Here is a 22,125-nt window from a genome sequence, read left to right on the forward strand (position 1 = left end):
CCTTCCCCCTTTCTTCGGGATTGATGCACGATCAATAACTCTCAAGACAAGGTGAGTCATATCTAATCGGCTTTAATCAGCTAGAACTGTACCCAGCAGCTTCAATACAGAAAGTGAAGGCTGCTGGGACGGCATGGGTTCTTATACCCCGCCTCTCAGGGCGGAGCTATGTACGTTAGCCAATGGTCATTCACCTCTCCGGTACTGCAATACCTGGTATTACCACAGGGATCAACGATTCAACACCCGTGACAATGCTGCTGGCAACTCTCTCTCTCTCTCTCTCTCTCTCTCTCTTTCCCCCCGCCCACCCAACCACCTCCACTGCCTCACTGACCAACTCTGTCGCAAACTGCTTGTAAAGCTGCGCCGGAATGCTGTCTGTTCCTGGGACCTTCCCCGACTGCATTCCCCTGATACAATCCATCACCTCGCTCAGTCCCAAAGGCTCCTGCAGTGCCTGCCTCTTCCCCCTCTTCCAGCTCTGGGAACTCCAACCGATCCAGAAACCGCCCCATATCCCCCGCCTCCCCAACCGGCTCAGCCTTGTACAACATCTCGTAGAGCTCCCCCCCCCTCCTTTCTGGGCTCCTCTGTGACAACTAAACAGACGACACTGGGGCAGGTGGAAACTCTGCTGCAGACTAGGCCCTGTGCAAATTAGAAGCAAGAGCCTGGACCAGCCTATCAGGGGCCCAGCCTAATTCACAGTATGACTACTGTCCACACTAGTTAGAAGATTCTGGTGGACACCATAGTTCTTCAGGGTCAATGCTGTTACTATTATGTAAGCTTATAGATAACTGATTCCCGAATTGCAATGCTATGGAGATCGACCAACCCGTTCTTTGTATCAGTTCTCACCTATGCCAGATACTCAGTAAAACAAAACAAAACAAGACCAACAAGAGTTTGGTTCTTTGTAGTCTGCCAATATATCAGGAATGAGGAACTGTTTATATATAAATATATATCTCATTGAACAAAACTGTATAAAAATGGAAACAGGAGGCAAAACTCTGAAATATTTTCGCTTCTTTTGGTGTTTTCATCCGTATTCTGCCCTTTCAGGTCAGATTTACAGGTGAAGCATCTTACGGCCCTGGGGTATCGCAGGAATTCTTCACCCTCTTCGGTCGGGAACTACACAGCAACGGACGGATATTTCAGCGCTCTGAGGATTCTGAGCTGCTCTGGTTTCCCAGCTGGGTAAGGCTTTATTGTACCGCGTGACCCAGAAAGGCGGGCAGCAGAGATTCCAAAAAGGCCACGCACACCAGCAGTGTGGCTCACACCCCCTGGCTACCCTTCCCAGAAGCAAAGTCGATGTAGAGTTGATGCGCTGTGGTCGAGCTAAACAAGGTCTGAGTTGGGCTTCCACCGTCACTCTACAAGATTTATGGGGCAACACGGTAGCATAATTGCTTCACAGCTCCAGGGTCCCAGGTTCGATTCCCGGCTTGGGTCACCATCTGTGCGGAGTCTGCATGTTCTCCCCGTGTGTGCGTGGGTTTCCTCCGGGTGCTCCGGTTTCCTCCCACAGTCTAAAGATGTGCAGGTTAGGTGGATTGGCCATGCTAAATTGCCCTTGGTGTCCAAAATTGCCCTTCGTGTTGGGTGGGGTTACTGGGTTATGGGGATAGGGTGGAGGTGTGGGCTTGGGTAGGGTGCTCTTTCCAAGAGCTGGTGCAGACTCGATGGGCCGAATGGCCTCCTTCTGCACTGTAAATTCTATGATCTACTATGATCTATGACCTCATGTTGCAATAACCCCTTCCTATCGTAAATCACGTCTGGTTCTAGTAACATAATCACATGACGAGAGAGCACTTTAAATTATGAATTCAGAAAGTTTATTCACCATTAAAAAGGCAAGAAGCCAGATGAAGAGCAACGCATCAATCAACAGCAATTAGCGGTAATTAACAGTAAGACGGGAATGCTTAACCTTTTTTAAAAATAAATTTTGAGCACCCAATTAATTTGTTTTTCCCAATTAACGGGCAATTTAGCGAGGCCAATCCACTTAGCCTGCACATCTTTGGGTTGTGGGGGTGAAACCCACGCAAACACGGGGAGAATGTGCAAACTCCACACGGACAGTGACCCAGAGCCGAGATTTGAATCTGGGTCCTCAGCGCCGTAGTCCCAGTGCTAACCACTGCGCCACTTGCCGCCCAGGAAAGCTTAACCTTTTAAAAGTTGAACGGACATCTCACCAGGCTTCTCAGACCAACTCCGGAAACATTGAAGACAGCTCCCAGCACCTCTCCACAAACCATCACTCTTCTTCTTCTCTCTGTCTCTGTTCGACCTAACTCCTCAGACTGGCTTCTCCGGTCCCCATTTTATATACCGCACAATATTGAAAGCCCACCTTAGCCAATTATTGGAAAAATGGCCAATTATCTATCACTTGTCAATAATAAAATAAGAATTAGCCCATTGCTTTTCAGCTAATTACCCGTATTGCCTTAATTTTAAGACACTGCTTTGGTCGGCACAGGCTTGGAGGGCTGAAGGGCCTGTTCCTGTGCTGTACTTTTCTTTGTTCTTTTGTTTCTTGTCAAACCATGGGCGCGATTTGACTGAAATGAAACAGAGTCCCTTGTGGGGCGAGTTTAGTCGGGTTGTTTCCCGGCGCTTGCAGCACCGAGAAGGACCCCGCTATTAAACGGGACACTGCTTCATTTCTGGGCCTCGGTGAGGAACGCCCCGCCAAAGATGCACTTAGTCCCGTTTCCTGCACTAATGAGCTCTACTCGCCAGTGAAGTCAGGGTGCCCTGTTTGCCCGGGCAGCTGACTACATCAACCTTGAGCTGGACCAAGCCCATCAAGATGCCCGGGCAGCAGGATTCTCCGCCATCGCCAGGATGCCCCAGATCCAGGGGATAATTGATGGCACACATGTCGCCTTGCGCACATCAGGTCATCAGGGAGTGCCCTTCATTAACAGGAAGGGGTTTTCGGGAGATAAGTGGCACCCACTGAGGACCTGGCTAATGATGCCAGTGCGGAGAACCAATATAACGAGGCTCAAGTTGCCACCCGTGCTGTCATTGAGCGGTGCACCGGACTGCTCAAAATGGAGCTCCGATGCCTGGAGCGCTCTGGTGGTGCCCTGCAGTACACCCCCAAGAGGCTCTCCCGCTTTGTGGTGGTCTGCTGTGCCCTAGACAACCTGACACAGCAGCGAGGCAACATGCTGGAGGAGGAGGGATAGGTGGCCTCATCTGAGGAGGACGTGGAGTAGCTGGACCAGGAGGGGCTGGAGGACAAGCCCGGGGAGGACCCACAAGAGCAGCTGGAGGAAGGAGGCGGCGGTGACGGTTCGGCATGCCCGGAGGGCCAGGGAGGCCCTCATCCTCGCCCGCTTCTATAGGACGGGGCTTTGTCCCTCAAAGAACCCCCTCCCCCCAATCCTTCCTTCCCCCCCCCCCCCCCCCACCAACTCCCCCAAATCACCCCCTCCCCTATTGGCCACCCACCTCCAACCAGCACCCTCCCACCCATTCCCCAAATCTCTCACACACGCCCCCGTTTTTCCACCCTCCCAGGGTCTGTGACGGCATGGTCAGCGGGTCACCATACAAGGCAGGAGAGTGATGATCACTCGCTGTGAGGAACGCTCTGGTGCTCTTCAGTTTATACTAAAGTCTGACTCCTGTCTTTCTGCTGACAGCACGCTCCTACCCACCACCTGCACATGTTCTGCATTGGGGGCTCTTCTTGTAGGAACACTATGCCCGGGAGGCACTGGGGTGGGAGGAGCAGAGGGCAACATGGGGAGGGGGTGCCGGCCAGCCCGCTGTGAAGAATAACATGACAGAGGCTTCACATGTATCAAGTGCAGCGCATTTTAATTGACCAGGAGGACCGCCACCCAGAGCTACCAATGGTGCCTCGCCCACCAACCCGTGTGCCCACTCAGTGATCCTCAATCCTCTGAAGCGTCCGTGCTCTGCTGCTATGTCTAGCTGTGTCCCCAAGATGCACATCAGAGGGGGAGGCAGCCGGCTGCTTTCCGCATCCTGTGGTCTTTCGTGGCGGGCATCCTCTGGGGGGCCTGGAGCAGGAGGGCCCAGGCCAACTTACCAGCGTCACTGGCATCGCCGTGCCACCCTGTTCTGCCCGCCGACCTTGAGACGCGCCAATGTCGGGGGGAGGGGGGGGGGGGCCACTTTGGGTGAGACCGCCATCACCTCCCTGGTGAAAGGCACTAGGTTGCCTCCAGCGCTCCCCCCTCTTGAACGGCTCCCCTAGGGCCTTGGGGGTCTCCATGGGATAGAGAGGCAATTGGACTGAGCTCCAGAGGCCTCTGCATCATTTGGCTCAGCCGATCCCGGTACCGCCCCGTCGTCTGCAACATGGTGTTGACCCCCTTGCCAATGCTCCTCAGTGACTGGGACATGCTCCGGAGAACCTCGACAATGTCCACGTGCGGCTGACCACGCTCTGCAGTCCCTCGACAATGTCCGCCTGCATCTGGGACATGTCCCTCACCGACTGGGACATGATGCCGAGGCCCTTACACATGGTCAGCACAGACTGAGCCACACCTTGGACACCACCACTCAAGACGCTGAGCTCGTGCTCCAGGCTTCCCACTGCGGATGCCACCCGAGCAATGTTGGCCTCAGTGCCACGCATTTTGTCTCCTCATCCCCTGGCCTTTGACTCCTCCAATCAGCTATGCACTCACTGAAGTGTCTCTGACATCCCCTCCTGAATCTCACGGCCGTGCCCTGGCGTCTGCATCAGCTCTGGGATAACCTTGTTCAGAGACTCGGCACCTTCCCGGGACTCAGCTGAGTCCTGGGATCCAGCAGGCCTCTGACTGTAGTCTACCTTGGATGTTCCCGCCTCCGTCCAATGTGCAGCAGCAACTACATGATGCTCACCTGATTGTGCCCCAGAAGCTTGTCCACTAGTGTTGTCCACCGAGGCGCGGGTCTCTGTGCTGGTGGAGTGTGGGGGTGACAGCTGTGACGTCTCGACGGTGGTCTCCTTGGAGCTCGCCACCCAGGTGGCAGCGGGGCCGGGGGGCTGTGGAGGATGTGACCTCAGGTGGCCCCATCAGGGCGGAATGGTGGCATGGTGATCAGCACTGCTGTCTCACAGCTCCAGGGTCCCGGGTTCAATTCCAGCCTCGGGTGACTGTGTGGAGTTTGCACGTTCTCCCGTGTCTGCGTGGGTTTCATCCGGGTGCTCCGGTTTCCTCCCACGGTCCAAAGATGTGCAGGTTAGTGGATTGGCCATGATAAATTGCCCCTTTTGCCCAAAAGGTCAGGTAGGGTTATGGGGATAGGGTGGAGGCGTGGGCCTAAGTAAGGTGCTCTTGCCAAGGGTCGGTGCAGACCTGATGGGCTGAATGGCATTCTTTGACACTGTAGGGTTTCTATGATCAGGTGGAGATCCTGCGAGAGAATGGACATGTGATCAGTGAGAGGGAAGGATGATTTTGTCTGGCATGAATAACTCACTTGAGACACAGTGAAGGGACAGTGGATCATCACCTCTGCGGTGCAGACCAACCTCTCTGTCGGTGACTTCTCTCTCTTCAGCCAACCCAGTGATCTCCAGGGACGGTTCCTCATAGGGGATGAGGACTCTGATGACCGGAATCCTGCTACCTGTCTGGGCCCTTTCCTCCACTGCCCTGTGGGCTAACTTCTCCTGAGGGGACAGAGAGAGGGCACTGTGAGCCAGACGTTTGCGCTCCTGTCCACAGAGGGTGGCTAGTGGGTGCCAGGGTGTGCTGGGGAGCAGATTTGGAGGGAGCGGTTTATGAGCAGCTCTCCCTTGTTAGTGGAGAGCTGCCGGGAACAGCTCAGGCAAATCACCTGGTGGGACAACCAATTCCACCGTGAAGCTCGTGGGGGATAATTTCCGACACTAAGTGCCATCAAATATGGATCACGGTCTTGCCGGCTCGGCCATCAGGCTGCACCCAGGAAATCGCGCCCGATACGACACATAGAACCTTTTCCGTTAAATCACGCCCAATGATTCTGTTATTAGGAAATTGCCTGCAAGGATTTTACAAATTAATTGTTTTTAAATACACACAGGAACCAGAAAGGGACGATGTATTTTATCACGTGGGAATTCTCTGCGGACTTGCTGTGTCCAATGGTTTTATTTGCAACTTTAACTTCCCGCTGGCTTTGTACAAAAAGCTGCTCCAAGTGCAGCCTACCCTGGAAGACCTGAAGGAACTCTCACCAGTAGAAGGAAAGTGAGTGAACTTCAAACATTGACACAACTAATAAGAATAATAATCTGTTATTATTGACACAAGTAGGCTTACATTAACACTGCAATGAGGTTACTGTGAAAATCCCCTAGTCGCCACATTCCGGTGCCTGTTCGGGTACACAGCGGGAGAATTCAGAATGTCCAATTCACCTAACAAGCACGTCTTTCGGGACTTGTGGGAGGAAACCGCAGCACCCGGAGGAAACCCACGCAGACACGGGGAAAACGTGCAGACTCCGCACAGACAGTGACCCAAGCAGGAACCGAACCTGGGACCCTGGAGCTGTGAAGGAACAGTGCTAACCACTGTGCTACCGTGCTGCCCATTTTTTAATCCACCAAATTATCTCCTATCCTCTCAGTCACTTCTTTAAAATGAACCTTTTGGCCTGGTTCAGTGTCCTGGGGAAAATAACACCTCAAATTACAATTCATTCTGACAAATATTACAACTTCCATGTAACATTTGCAAGTCTCTTTTGCTGAGCTCTTTCTTATCAATGGAAAGTAATCAATTTGCAATTGGCTGCAAAGTCCGATGCAAATCTAGCAACACAATGGCAAATCTCACTGACTACATTTCTATTTCTGTATCTTTTCTTGGTAATTCAGTTCACTCCAGGAAGTCCTTGACTACGAGTACGATGACACAGAAGATGAGTTTTGTCTGGATTTTACCGTAAGTTTGCTGTCGTACCGCGCGCGCTGCGAATCAGCTTACTTTCAAAGTATTAACAAATTGAACTAAACTGAAAAGTCCACCGGACAAGCCGGAGGTGGCAAAGGAACTGTCCAGAATCAGCAATGTGCAAGCAGTGTACACTCCAGCCCAGGGGACCGAGGTGAACCTCGTGCTGTGTGTGCCTCCCGTGGCACATGCAGCATCCCAGAAACAAATTGAACTCAAAAGCTTTGTTGGTTGTGATCCTGTGGCAGGTGCTGAGGCAGGGGAGGGTGTGAGATTGCAGCCGGTTTGTTAATGATCTTCAAAAGAAAGAATATCCTATTTTGACCTGTTTGTTTTGTCTGGTAATGTAGGATTAAGGGAAATGAATGTATTCACACTCCAGTGATGAATCGTGCTTACATGTAAATGGTAATTCTACTGATCCTCTGCACATTGGGGGACACCTTCAATTATTTCCCCATTGGATGGATGATGGCAGTATACCCAAAGTCTTTTTGAACAGTGAACTAGCCATTGGAGCACAACCTGCTGGACATCCACATTCTGCTACAAGGTGATGCACTATCAATTATGACAAGACGAGGGTAGAATGTAATCGAGGCTTTATTACACAGATGTGTGGCCTCCTACAGCAGCTGATGAAATGGCTGCTGTTCGGAGAGCACACACATTTATACTCCGCCTACTGGGCGGAGCCAGCAAGCAGGGATCTACCCCCGTACCTGTAGTACAGGGGCCATACCGTAATACCCATATATACAATATAATACAACAGAGGTGACTACCACATTCACCCCCTGTTCAAAATGAGTCCAGCGGGGGTGGTGGAAAACTATAGACATACAGATTGGTTTTAAAATTACAGAGAATGTTACAAATTTAGACAATCGGGTGCCTTGATCTGTCGTTGAGAGCGCCGCAGTGCTGGTGGCGACTCAGGCGTCGGCTTGGTCTTCGGTGACTCCGGGAGTGTGTCGAAATCCTCTTCATCCCCGGGTGGGAGCAAGGGGAAGACGGGTTGTCCTGGAGTGGGGGCTGTGGTGGGGTGCGCTGGGGGGAGGGAGGGTGGCGCCGGGGCAGGGTGTGGGGACCCAGCTGGTGCCAGGTCCCTGAGGGAGACAGTGTCTTGGCGGCTACGTAGGCGTACTGCGGGTTTGGGTGGAGTAGCTGTACCCTCTCAACCAACGGGTACACCTTGTGGAGCCGCACGTGCTTGTGGAGGAGAAAGGGTCCTGGAGCTGCCAGCCACGTTGGGAGCGAAACCCCGGAGGTGGACTTCCTGGGGAAGGCAAAGAGACGTTCATGGGGGATTTCATTAGTCGCGGTGCACAGGAGTGACCGAATGGAGTGAAGTGTGACGGGGAGGACCTCCTGCCAGCGGGAGGCCGGGAGATTTCTGGACCGTAGGGCCAGCTGGACAGCCCTGCAGACCGTCCCATTCTCCCGCTCCACCTGCCCGTTTCCCCTGGGGTTGTAGCTGGTCGTCCCTCTCGAGGCAATGCCCCTGTTGAGCAGGTACTGGCGCAGCTCATCGCTCAAAAATGAGGATCCCCGGTCGCTGTGGACGTAGGCGGGGAAACCGAACAGAGTGAAGATGGTGTTGAGGGCTTTGATAAAGGTGGCAGACGTCATATCGGGGCATGGGACGGCGAAGGGGAATCGGGAATACTCGTCGACCACGTTAAGAAAGTACGTGTTGCGGTCGGTGGAGGGGTGGGGCCCTTTGAAGTCCACGCTGAGGCATTCAAAGGGGCGGGAGGCCTTCACCAGGCGCGCATGGTCTGGCCGGTAGAAGTGCGGTTTACACTCCGCGCAGACCTGGCAGTCTCTGGGTTAAATCCTGGAATGTGCTTCCTGACAATTCTGGGGAGCTCTAAACCACATGAACTTCAGTGGTTCAAGAAGGCAGCTCACCACCACCTTCCCAAGGGCAATTAGTGTTGGGCAAAAAATGCTGGCCTTGCTAACGAGGCCCGGAACCCATGGAAGGTTTTAAAAAAGATGGCAGACAACAACGCTGACAACTGGGAGACAACTGTTGATGGTTGGGACCTCCAGAGGCTAAACTTTCAGAGCTCACTGGAAGAGATGAGGAGAAATGAATTGCTCAGTTGACTAAGAAGAGGGTCTGGAGAAAAGAGGAGTCGATGTACCCTGCATTTTATCTTCAGCATCGCCCCGTTCCCAACCCCCAGGGAGAACTAATCGCGGAGAAACAAAATCAGTGCTCAAAGAGCCTAAATGAGTTGATTGGATTAATATGAATTGCGTTTTTAAATTAAAAGGTAAATGTGATGAAGTTTGAACTTATTGTAGAATGTGGTTGCAAACTATAGACAGCCCAAACCATTGATTTTGCAGATACCCAGACAAACAGCTGATGGAGACACAATTTACCAGGATCTCATTCCAAACGGTAGCGAAATCCCAGTTCAAAAGCATAATAGGTAAATGTTCATTAATATAAACTGTTCAATTATTTCTGAATTAATTTATTCGTTGACCAGAGCTGCATTTATAATAATGTTAAATAAATTGTAGATATCTCGACCTTAGCATCATGTGTTATGGCTTCTAGTGTCATGTATCAATTCAGGATAGTTACATAACTCGGTATTGCACATTGCCTGAAGGATATGTCTTGTCTGTTGGTATCGTTGCAAGAAGCAGTTAGATACAGCACTTGGGGCGAAGGGGATCAAAGGATATGAGGGGAAAGCGGGATTAGGCTATTGAGCTGGATGATCAGCCATGGTCATCATGAATGGGGGAGCAGGCTAGAAGGGCCGAATGGCCTCCCTCCTGCTCCTATTTCACTATGTTTCTATACATATACTGCGGCATGTATTTTAAGGAGATTTACTGAAGATTTACAAAGAGACAATTTTTAAAAATATCAGTATTACAATAGATATTTAAAGGGAAATAAATTGCAAGGTTATGGGCAAAGAGGGTTGGACGTGAGACAGATGAGGTAGTTCTTTCAAATAACCAGCACTGATGGGATGAGTTTCTGTGTTGTATGATTCTATGATTAATCAGGAGCCACACTTGACGGGCTGTTAACATATTTGCTAACGTTACCTTATTCTTTGCATCGGTTTGATCAAATTGAGTGACTTGTTGGATGACTTCAGAGTTACGAGTCTTAGAAACAGAAGTCACCCCTTCAGTCTACACCTTGGTACCTTTCATTGAATCATAGAATCCCTACAGTGCAGAAGGGGACCATTCGGCCCATCGAGTGTACACCGACCCTGTGAAACAGCACACTACCTAGCCCTCGACCCTCCGAAATAGTGGATCTTCTTTCGGAAACAGGCTCTGATAGTTTCTTAGTTAAATAATTTTGAGAAGGTGAGTCCAACTTGATACTTTGAGATTCTCGTGTTAGCCCTGTCCCTGTAACCCCATAATCCCATGTAACCTTTGGACGCTAAGGGGCAATTTATCATGGCCAATCCATCTAACCTACACATCTCACCATCATCTTCTGAAGGACAACTAGAGATGGGCAATAAATGCTGGCCTAACCAGCCCACAACCTGTAAATTAATTTTTTTTAAAATCTTTATTCTCTGGACAGTGGGAGGAAACTGGAGCATCCGAAGGAAGCTCACGCAGTCACGGGGAGAAAATGTAATCTTTACACAGACGGTGACCCAAGGCCGGAATCAAATCCGGGTCTCTTGCCCTGTGAGGCAGCAGTGCCAACCGCTGTGCCGCCATGCCGCCTTTATCTCATAAGAATTTGTTCCTCAGTCTTGGGCCAAGATGTTTTGACCACACCGTGGTGGGACATACCGCAGAGAATGCAGCGGTCCAACCAAAGGTCAACTAACTTTCGGCAGGATCGGTGAATCCCGGCAGCAGTCGGGACAGGAAAACCCCGCCCTTGGTGTCTGACTGGAGTCACGTTACAGGCCAGACTGGGTAAGGATGAAAGGTTTCCTTCCTACGCCACATTAGTGAATCCGTTTGACCAACAAATGACCACACATCGCGGTCACTTTTACTGGCACAAACTTTTCATTCCTAAATATTTGTTTAAAGCAGTTAAAAATGTGGTGACACGCATATACGCATGCATGTATGTAGTTAGCTGCATGACCTCCGAACAGCAGGTGGCAGTAGAGATACACTATGTGGCACTAGAGATACGGCAGTTGGCAGTAAGGTGTACTAGAGGACAGTCGCATTAAAAGTAGGTCCAGGAGAGGTCAATTATTCGTTACCATCTGCATGATGGTTCATCAGTTATCTTTCCACGTGCTCACTTCATTATTAAACAATATTATTAGTCAAAGAACTAGATGTTCTGTGTGCATCTTTCCACAGCCACAACAGAGAACATAACAAAAAATCCTCAAATTTCCATGTTGAGCCCATGGTCTCACGATGATTTAACTAAGAAACTACCATAGCTGGTTTACTGAAAGAAGATCCACTATTTTGGGGGGTCGGGGGGGGGGGGGGGGCGCGGTTGCTAGGACAAGGGGTGGTGGTGTGGGAAGGGGGTGGCAGTGGCAGCGCAATATATGATTGTGGCTCCATGAATCTGATAAGAATAATGTGTCATTGGTAACAGTTCGATTGGAGCAGTAACTTCACTCTGCCGGTTTAAGCTATTGAAAGGCTGCATGCTGTCCATCCCAACTCTACTTCGCAGGAAACCGTGGCAGTGTGATAGATAAGGTCGAATATGAACTCTTTTCATTCTGTCGATTTTTTTAAAAAAATCAATTAATGGAGATTGTCTTGTATTTCCTTAAATTTAAATTGTTCGAGGAATGATCAAATTGAGGTGTCACGTGTGAGTTACGCAGTTTTTAACTCTCTAACTCGTTTTCAAACAGGAAACAGTACGTTGATGCTTATGTGGATTATAAACTTAACACTTCCGTGAAGAAACAATTTGAAGCCTTTGCACGAGGTTTCAGGAATTCGGCACTGCCAGTCGTGGATGTATTCCGACCTGAAGAACTGAGAGACCTTATCCATGGAAACGCCGATTATGAGTGGGATCTGCTGGAAAAGGTCTGGAGCTGTGTTGCACATTTACCTCTCAAAGTCCTTGACACTTTCTGTCTGTACAGGAAATGAATGGAGTGTCACAGCACATTAAACAATAATCCATAACTCCAAACCACATCAAACCTTTATTAAAATCCCCGGGGATAATTTTAACCAAAGCCCATTCAATTTTTTACGTGGAATTTGATCAGACATGGGGGTGCGATCTACCGGCTGGGTTGAGCTCTCACTCGAGTAGATGCCGAGAGAGGCCCCTCGCAGGCTTCCCAGCAGCCTTCACTCCTCACGGGATCTATCCAAGGACCGCGAGGCGTCGGTATCGGAATAATGACTAAAGCCTGACCGAACGGTGCACGCCTAAGTAGGGTTTAAACCTACATAACGCGCTGACCCGGGATCTACCGGCCTCCCCAGCCAGGTGCCATTCAGTGCTGGTTCACACAAAGGTGGACCCGGTGGAACACCACCCGGGGAGGTCTCCCAGGCCATCGGAGGCCCCTGGGTGGTCAGCGACAGTGAAGGATGTCCCCCTGGTCCTCCCCCTGGAACGCAGACCCCTTGGCACTGCCATTCTGGCACTGCTAAGGTGCCTGATGGCACAGCCAAGCTGGCAGGAGCACTGCCTGGGTGCCAGGGTGGCAGTGCAATGGTGCCCAGGTGCCAGGGTGGCACTGCCAAGGGTCAGGGCCTGTGGGGGGGGGGGCATACCCATGAAAGGAGGGCAGAGTTGAAGTGTGGTGAATGGCAGATAAGTAGGGGCCTCTGGGAGGTTGCGGGGTGGTGGGTGGGGGTTCTCGAGTGGGGGTGCCTGTAAGGAGGCATTGGGGGGGGGCCTGAAGAGGGGTACCTCCATGGACCCAATAAAAGCTGTCCTCACTTCAGGGGGGTGTGGGGTAGTGCCCATCTGTGTGTGGGGGTAACATTGCCCATGGGTGGGAGGCCCCACAAGCTCACTTCGAGATCAGGACACCCTTTCAAAATGGCGGCCTGATCTCTACGTTCAGCTCTCCACTGCTTACCCGGTGAGAAGCTCCCCCACGGGCCAAAAAAGTGATCCTCCAGCCACGCTGCGCCAGAAAAGCAGCTCGCCACTGTGTTGCTGACTGTTGAAGCCGGGATACCCCACTCCCGGGATCTACCCGGCTCGCAACATCGATGTTGCAAGGTGAATCCTGCCCACAATAGGCGGATCACCTTTTGGCAAATCTGCACATTAGAGCGAGGCAATAAGCCTTACTCTAATGTGCAGATTGCTGAGTAACTGAGGCTTTGCGATTCAATCGCTTTGCCTCGGGGACCTCGGGCGAGTGCCCTTTGGTGCTGGTGCCCACAAAGGGAACGGCACTTGTGGAAAGGGTCACCAAGGGGATCGGAGACCCCCAGCTGCTTGCCCGTTGGGCAGGGTGCTGCCCTGGAACTGCCAGCCTGGCATCCTGGTAGTGGCACCAGCTTGGCACTGCCAAGGCCCCACCACACCACTGGGAGCGCCGGGAAACACGCGGCTAAATGCGTTCCCTCGGGGACTTTGTTCCCCTTTTGGGAAGATCGCACCCTCTGTGTCATTGGACAGCAGCGGGGAACTCGCTGGCAGATCCGGCGGGAAATCCCCTGTAAAACCCGCCACAAATGAACTTAGGAACTTTTTCATTGAATTCCGCCCCCAGCTTCAGTGGGAACTACAGTGGAGCGGGGGCGTAACAGGAAGCGATCACTCAGCTCCTCATCTCTTTTCCACCATTTAATTAGATCATGGCTTATCTATACCTGCATTCTGATTGAAGCAATTTGCTTTACATTCTGAGATAACCTTTCCCAAGACAAATCTATTGATTTCAATCTAAAATTACAATTGAGCCTGCACCATAGCCACCGTCGTGTGTTCCAGATTACCACAGCACTGTGTGTGTGAAACCCCTTCCTGACATCACTCACTAATGGCCTTGCTCTAATTTAACATTGGGCCCCTCAGTTCAGGATCTGCGTCGTCATTTTAAATCATTTTGAATATCTCAATTAGATCATCACTCAGCCATCTCAGGTCAAGAGAATGCAAGCTAATCTTTATTAATCTATGTTTTATACCTGTAGAATGCAGGTTATGATGGCTACACACAAACTGACAAAGCAGTCAGGAATTTTTGGGAAGTCTTTAGAAACCTAGAAGAGGAGAAGAAAAAGCGTTTTTTGGGTGAGTAAGCTCAGTGTGTTTTCATGGATATAACTTTTGTGCATCTTAACCTGTCCATTACCTGACCGAGGATGTTGTTGTTTTGCACAACTGAGATTATTCATTTTATCACCCAAGGTGGATAGACCTCAAGATGGCAAAACAATTATAGAAATTTTAAGGACAAAAAGAAGCCATTCAGCAGTCCTTCGTGCCAGCTCTTTGAAAGAGCTATCCAATTAGCCCCATTCTCGTACTCCTTTTTCAAAGCTCTTTCCCTTTTCAAGCCTTTATACGCCCTCCTTTTAATGTTGTCACTGAATCACCTTCCAACATCCTTCCAACCAGTGCATCCCAGATTGTAACGACTCGTTGCAACAGCAAATTCTCCCCACCTCCCCTCTGGATCTCTTGTCAATTATCCAAAATGCATGCGGGATTCTCTCAGCCCGGGGCCGGGCCGGAGAATCCCCGCGACCGGCGCGAATCGCGCCACGCCGCCCCGCCGCCGGGGCATTGGCCGGGATGGGCGGAGCTGCCATTAGAAAAAGCCTGAGACCCGCCGGTGCCGTTCTGATCTGCTCTCAGCCGGCGGGAGCCCGGCGTGGAGGGGTCCGAGTGCAGCCTGTGGGGGGGATCGCCCCTGGGGGGGGGGGGGGGAGCCTCCGTTGTGGCCAGGCCCGCGATCAGGCCCACCAATCGGCGGGCTGGCCTCTCGGGCTGGGGGCCTCCTTTCTTCCGCGCCGGACCCTTTAGCCCCACGCCATGTTGCGTCGGAGCCGGCACGCAGAAGGGAGCCACTGCACATGCGTGGACCCCGCAGCGCCCAGTTGATGCCGGGACCAGCAGCTGGAGCAGCGTTGGTCGCTCCAGTGCCGTGCTGGGCCCCCTGTAGGGGCCAGAATTGCTGATCCTGAGGCCATGTTGACACCGGCGTGAAACGCGATGGGGTTTCCGACGGCATCAACACTTAGCCTCAGGATCTGAGAAACCCGCCCTGTATGTCCGCGGATTACAGGACCTCCTGCCCGTGGAAGCAGTTTCTGCTGTAATATGTTGTTGGCTGTTGTGGCTTATGGATGAGATGGTCTTGAATGTTTAAACATGAACCATTTATCGTTGGTCTTTCGCAATTTACACATCCCAGTTTATTGTTTTGCGTGGTGCTGTTCACCATGTGAACCTCCCCATCGGGAATTCCCCCCCCAGTGGAGCGGAGCATCACGGAGGCCCTGGAGAATACCAGGCCAGGTCCGCTAATGATAGGTGAACGGTGTTTCCTGTACGTGCGGAGTGGAACGTATTGACGCCGCGGTCGAGGCACTGGAGCATGCACCAGCCTCGGTTTTAGGCCTCACGACTGATTCTCCGCTCAATCAAGTCGGCCGATGGAGAAACCCGCCCATGATATTTCATCAGTTTTAAATGGTTTTCTGGCATTTCTTGCTGCTGTTTTTGGGGCCAAATTCAGTTTTAAAGATAGGAATGTTGAACCAAATGGAGCAGTTAAAGTAGATTTTGGGGTCCTGAAATTATTTGACTTTGTGCAGCAACTTCGAGCCCACCCACAGCAAACACAGTTAAAGGTGCGGGAGTGAGTGCAGAAGCTGCCGGGCAGACTTGGTGGCTGTTGAGGACAGGTTGCTGACACAGAAATCTATCCTGATTGTTCTGAATCGGACTTTTATTTCAGTGTCTGTTCTTTTCCCATTCTCAGCCTTTCTGTCGGGAAGCGACAGACTCCCAGTGGGAGGCATTCAGAATTTCCAGATTGCCATCATAAACACCAGGAGCAGTGAACCGGATTCCTCATATCCTCGCGCCTACACCTGTTCCAGGAGCCTGGACCTTCCCAACTACAGCAACATCGAAATACTGAGAGAGAAGTTGCTTCATGCGATTGAGTCCGGCGAAGAGTTCAATGCACAAGAACTATGACGTTTAGAGAATGTGCTTATTTAGTCTGAGAAATGTTGCCCATTGACTAAGAAAACTCAGTCAAATGGGGAACTTCGAAGAGTTGAACAGACTTGAAACGTTAACTCAGTTACTCTCTCCTCGGATGCTGCCAGACCAGCTGAGCTTTTCCAGCTTTCTCTGTCTTTATTTATGACTAACAAAATCCGACTGTTGAAAATAAATGCATTTGAGCATAATAATAATAATAATAATCTTTATTGTCACAAGTAGGCTTGCATTAACACTGCAATGAAGTTACTGTGAAAATCCCCTAGTCGCCACATTCCGGTGCCTGTGAGGGAGAATTCAGAATGTCCACATTACCTAACAGCACATCTTTCGGGACTTGTGGGAGGAAACCGGAGCACCCGGAGGAAACCCACGCAGACACGGGGAGAGCGTGCAGACTCCGCACAGACAGTGACCCAAGCCGGGAATCGAACATGGGACCCGGGAGCTGTGAAGCAACAGTGCTAACCACTGTGTTACCGTGCCGCCCATAATTGCAGCATAGAAAGCATCTTGTGATTGTGCACTGCTTTGACTCCTGGAACACTAAGCTAGTGAATGCGCGCATACATAAAATTTTTAATTCGCGGTGGTGAGCTACTTTGTGGAATGCAACTAACTCACCATTTCAAAGGGCAGATAGGAGTCAGTCACAGTGCTGTAAGTCTGGGACCACATGTAGGCCAGAGCCAGGAAAGACGGCATCAGTGAGCCAGATGGGCTTCCACCATAATTCACTCGCTTCACTGTTCAATTCCAGGTTTGTTGAACAATATTTAAATTCCCAAGCTGCAGAGGTGGGGATTTGAACTCCTGTCTCTGGATAGTCATCCAGGATTACTGGGTCAGTGGCAGAGCCACTGTGCCACCATACTCCAGTCCGCACTCTGCATTGTGGGGGAATACTCTAACTCAATGGAACGAGCACAACCCGGGGGGGGAGAAATGTGTCATGCACTTGAGAGGTAAATATTGAGCAGCCGTTCTGACTTGACAATGTTTTAAACTTTGGCCGAACGAAAAGAAGATAAGGTTGCGTGATGACGGTAATAACTAGAGCAAATTTATAGGGTGTGATTTCTCGCAAAGAAATGACAAAGTGCCATTTTGGGTGGGTTTGACGGGGTGTTTCCTGCCAGCTTTTTGGGTGAGATCCAGACCTGGGCACCCTGGACACGTTTAGCTGGGTGTTTCCCGAGCACCGAGAACGACTTTGCTGTTAAACGGGACCTTACTTCATTTCGGGGCCTCGGCGAGGAATGCCTCTCCTCCCCCTCTCCCCAACACCCGGACTCACCTATAAGAGGGTCACAGACACCCCCAAAACCCCACCCCATAGGGGCGGGGCACCCCCGGGCCCGATCCTCGGTGTGGGCAAAATGCCACCCGGGTACTGGCACCCCTGGAAATGTCACTGCCAGGGTAACAGTGCCGTCTGGGTACCCTGGAAGTGTCAGGATAACACTGCCAGGGTACCCAGTTGGCATTTCTAGGCTGTCACTGCTCGGGTGGCATCACGGTTGCTAGGGTACTACCCTGCCCAGTTTGTGGAGATCAGTGCTAAACGGTGCTCGCTCGGGGGTCTCTAAGGCGCGGGATTAGATTCCGCACCTTGGGTAACTCCGGCGAGAGCATATTCAAGTGAGCTGTACTGTACACTTGAAAAGGCAAATTTACGCCCTGCCCAATTGAGGTGTCTCATGAGATCCCGTTAGATCTCGCGAGGCAGAGCGAGCCGGGTAAAACTTGCGAGTCGGGTGCGACATGGCCGTTAGATCGCACCCGTGGTCATTTTTGGGGGGCCTTGGGGAGTTTCTCAACAGTCTAGCTCACACTGAGAAAAGCTTTCAATGTTTTCAGCAATGGGAGCTGAACCCGCCAATGAGACCGGTTCCTCGGAGATGGGGGCGCCCTTTGAAAGGGTTCCCTGTACTCTAAGTGAGCTTGGGGGTCCCCCAAACGTCCCTCGCTCTCATATACTTATCCAGCACCCCGAAATACATGCTTACTATTCGTCTTTGCTACACAGTGTGGTCGAGAATTTCCGATTCTCACCACTCTTTGGCTGAAGAAGTTTCTTCTGAATTTTCTGTTTGTCTTCTTGGTAATTATATGATTTCCCAAGATTGTTTCTTTGCACAATGGAAACCCTCGCCCTGTGATCACTCTGTGACATCACCATTTGGACATATCTCAGATTTCTCTTTGCAAGGAAAAAAAACACCCTGCTTGTCCATCCCCTACCTACAAGCTCACATTTCAAGTTGTAGATTTTTTATACCTTCTCTCCTGCCTCTATATCCTATTTACATTAATGTGACCAGGATTGTATATTGTATTGCTCGTATGGCCGAACCCAGGTTTGGAACATCTTCTCTACTTTACAGTCCATCCTACTTCTTGGTTTACTTGCCTTTTGACCATATTAACCTGTGTTGATACTTTTACTGATTTGTGCTTTTACTCTCTCAGATTCCTTTACTCCTCTACCTCATTTTGATTCTTGATTCCCAAATAATCCGTCACCTAATGTAAATATTATCTGTGGTGAACAACATTGCCAATAATATGCCCATTCGGCAACTTTATTCTGCATGTGACTTTGTATTCATTCGGTTCAGGGAGCCCATTTTTACCAATGTTGCATGAAGAATCTAAAACGGTGCATTGTTGCTGCTAATGCATTTGTCAAATGTAAATTATTTTCATGTGTCAGCACCTTTTCAGAACTTTATTGCAATGTTTGTAATTAAAATAAATGATTTGTTGATTTTTTTTATTCCGAATTGCGTCAGAGTTGAGTTATTTTGAAGAAATTTCATTGTGGCAGCCAGGTTTAAGGGTGGAACGGAAACTAAAGTCTGTTGGGCAACACGGCGGCACAGTGGTTAGCACTGCTGCCTCACAGCGCCAGGGACCCGGGTTCGATTCCGGTCTTGAGTGACTGTGTGGAGTTTGCACTTTCTCCCCATGTCTGTGTGGGTTTCTTCCGGGTGCCCCGGTTTCCTCCCACAGTCCACAAAGATATCATAGAAACATGGAAAGGATGAAAACATAGAAGCAGGAGGAGTCCATTTGGCCCTTCGAGCCTGCTCTGCTATTCATTATAATAATGGCCGATCATCAAGTTCAATACCTTGATCGTGTCTTCCCCCCCATATCCCTTTATTCCCACAGAGCTATATCTAATTCCTTCTTGAAATTACACAATGTTTTGGCCTCAACTACTTTCTATGATAGTGAATTCTACAGATTCACCTCTCTCTGGGCGAAGACATTTCTCCTCACCTCTGTCCTAGAAGGTTTCCCCCTTATTTTCAATCTATGACTCCTAGTTCTGCGGTACCCCACTAGTCACTGCCTGCCAATCAGAAAAAGACCCATTTATTCCAACCTTTTGCTTCCTGACTGTTAACCAGCTTTTTATCCACCTCAAGGCACTACCTGTAATCCCATGTGCTTTAACTTTTCATATTAATCTCCATGTGAGACCTTGTCGAAAGCCTTTGGAACAGTGTTCTTCAAACTTTTTTTCCGGGGACACATTTTTACCAACCGGCCAACCTTCGGAACCCAACCCAGCCGACCTTCACGACCCACGCCTGCCGACCTTCGCGACCCACGCCGGCCGACCTGTGCAACCCACCATTTCTCTTACCTTGTTTGCTGCTGACAAAAATGGAGGAAATGGTTTTGGTCCCTTTGGCCCTCGTACACGCTCCTCCAGTGGAACCTGTTGGTTGAAGGTGAAGCCTTCTGGTGTCGGAAAGTATGGAGTCCCCTTCTGTCCAAAGTTCTGAATTATATTCCTGTAAAATTTTATTAAATAAACCCACCCCGAACTTGTAAAAAAAATAAAAATAAAATGAGTAAAATAAATGAAAAAAATAAAAATTAAATGAATAAAATAAATGAATAAAAACCACTACAGAACTTGTAAAACAAAAAGCTGCAACCGTTTAAAAAAAATAGCGGCCGCACTGCGCCTGCGTGCCCAATTATCGGCGCACATACGCAATGCGGCCAAATTTGTTTTAGACATGTTTCCGCCCGCTTTCAGCCGGCATTATGAAAAGCCAGCTGCTGCGCGGGGATTTGCGCGATCGGGAGCACCGTGGACAACAGCTCCGTGACCCTCCCGACACCTGCCCGCGACCCACCCGCGGGTCGCACCCCGGAAAGTCTGGTCAACTCTACTAGTTACATCTTCAAAGAATTCCAGTAGATTTGTCAACTATGATTTTCCTTTCGTAAACCATGCTGACTTTGTCTGATTACACCACTGCTTTCCAAATGCTGTGCTATGAAATCCTTGAGAATGGACTCCAGCAACTTCCCTAATGCCGACGTTAGGCTCACGGGTCTATAGTTCCCTGTTTTCTCCCTACCTCCCTTTTGGAATAGTGGGGTTACAGTCACTACCCTCTAACCTGTAGGAACTAGAGTCCAAGGAATTTTGGAAAATGAGGTGTATTGGCCATGCTAAATGGCCCCTTAGTATCCAGGGATGTAAAGATTAGGTTATGGAGATAGGACAAGTTGGGGTGGGTCAGGCAGTAGACCTGGATGGAGTCCACTTTTGGAGGGTCAGTGCAGACTTGATGGTCCAAATGACCTCCTTCTGCACTGTAGGGATTCTATGATTCAGTCATTGTTCTCCTTCCACTTGTAATGAATGTAGAAATTTCAGATGTATATGTTATTATATGTAGCTGGTGCAGTAATGGTTACGGTGTGTATCTTAGTGCTGCAAAAAAATGTTTAAATCCTGGTTTGAAAGGCAACTAGACTTTGAGGCTACAGAGGTGCAATTAAAGTATCGTAAAAGTAAAAACATAATTCATTCCAGCCATGGATATTGTTTGCCAAAGTAGGACTGATGGAATTTTGTTTATAGGAAGAAGGTATCCTGGGGAGTAGATGATTAGAGATATTGTGCTGAATTCACCATCAGGGAGATTATGTATCCTTGCCAGAGGTGAATCGTCCCTGATTTGTGCTCACTCTGTGAGTGGGAATCCAGAGACGATTCCCTTTCCTTTACCATACAAATTTATGCATGGCAGGAATTGCAATGGATTCATTGGTGAAAATCTCTTTTGGACCACAATTTTGAGGGGGGCCAATAGAAAGATCCGGCAGCTAGACACCCCCCCCCCCCCCCCCCCGCAATGTAATTCTGACCCCACCACCGGATTTACTGGGTCCCCCCCCCGTCCCCCCGTCCCCACAGTATCAGGGTGATTCAACCTCCCACAGACCCTCAACCAGCAAACTCCCATAAGAGAGACCCCCATAGGATACCACCCTAAGAGTGCCGCCCAGCAGAGATGCCACAGTAAGAGATTCCCCCACCAGAGACGCTTCATAAGAAAGACCCCCACCATAGACCACTCATGAGAGAGACCCCTCCATAAGAGAGACCCCGCACCAGAGGGCCCTCATCAGAGAGACCCCCATAAGAGAGACCCCACCAGAGACTTCCATAAGAGAGACCCTCACCAGAGACCCCACCCATTACAGAGAGCCACACTGGGTACCCCCCCACCCCCTTACAGAGACCCTGTCTGGAAGTTAGAAAGAAGTCCAGACCGACAGTGAAAAAAGTCACTACTTTAAAACTCACCTGTGCCCTACACCTGCTGACTCAGGCAGAGGAAGCAGCACCTGTAAATTCCTAGAAAGAGAAAACCACATCTGCTGGGTTTAAACCCCTCAGATCTTTGACCTGCAAGGCTTTCATTCACATCAATGGGAATTGGTTTTACAAGGCTGCTTATTGACAGCTTGCACAGCCAGCTGTCTGGATTATTTAATTTCCCTTTGTGATTGAATGGATCTCAGGAACCCAGCTGCAAAACTAATCACAATGTTAATAAACATCTGGCTATAATTGACAGCTCTTGTACCGTATCAAAGGCAGTTACATGCTCTCACTTCACAGAAAATCACAGATCACAGAATAATACAGTTCAGAAGAGGCTCTTCAGACTTTCGAGTCTGCAGTAA

General features: G+C 50.0%; 1 protein-coding gene across 1 annotated transcript in view; it reads left to right on the top strand.

Annotated features, from left to right (window-relative positions):
- The window catches only part of LOC140408320 (probable E3 ubiquitin-protein ligase HERC4), an 80,363-nt gene extending 61,533 nt beyond the window's left edge, over positions 1 to 18,830 (top strand). The window contains exons 17-23 of the mRNA XM_072495354.1: positions 1,072 to 1,209; positions 6,073 to 6,239; positions 6,872 to 6,938; positions 9,309 to 9,394; positions 11,804 to 11,984; positions 14,070 to 14,169; positions 15,866 to 18,830. Coding sequence (XP_072351455.1) covers positions 1,072 to 1,209; positions 6,073 to 6,239; positions 6,872 to 6,938; positions 9,309 to 9,394; positions 11,804 to 11,984; positions 14,070 to 14,169; positions 15,866 to 16,086 — 960 coding nt within the window. The 3' untranslated portion in view covers positions 16,087 to 18,830. The remainder of the gene's footprint in view (positions 1 to 1,071; positions 1,210 to 6,072; positions 6,240 to 6,871; positions 6,939 to 9,308; positions 9,395 to 11,803; positions 11,985 to 14,069; positions 14,170 to 15,865) is intronic.
- The last annotated feature ends 3,295 nt before the right edge of the window (positions 18,831 to 22,125 follow it).

Source organism: Scyliorhinus torazame, chromosome 3 (genome assembly GCF_047496885.1).
Source record: "Scyliorhinus torazame isolate Kashiwa2021f chromosome 3, sScyTor2.1, whole genome shotgun sequence".
Lineage (NCBI taxonomy): Eukaryota > Metazoa > Chordata > Chondrichthyes > Carcharhiniformes > Scyliorhinidae > Scyliorhinus > Scyliorhinus torazame.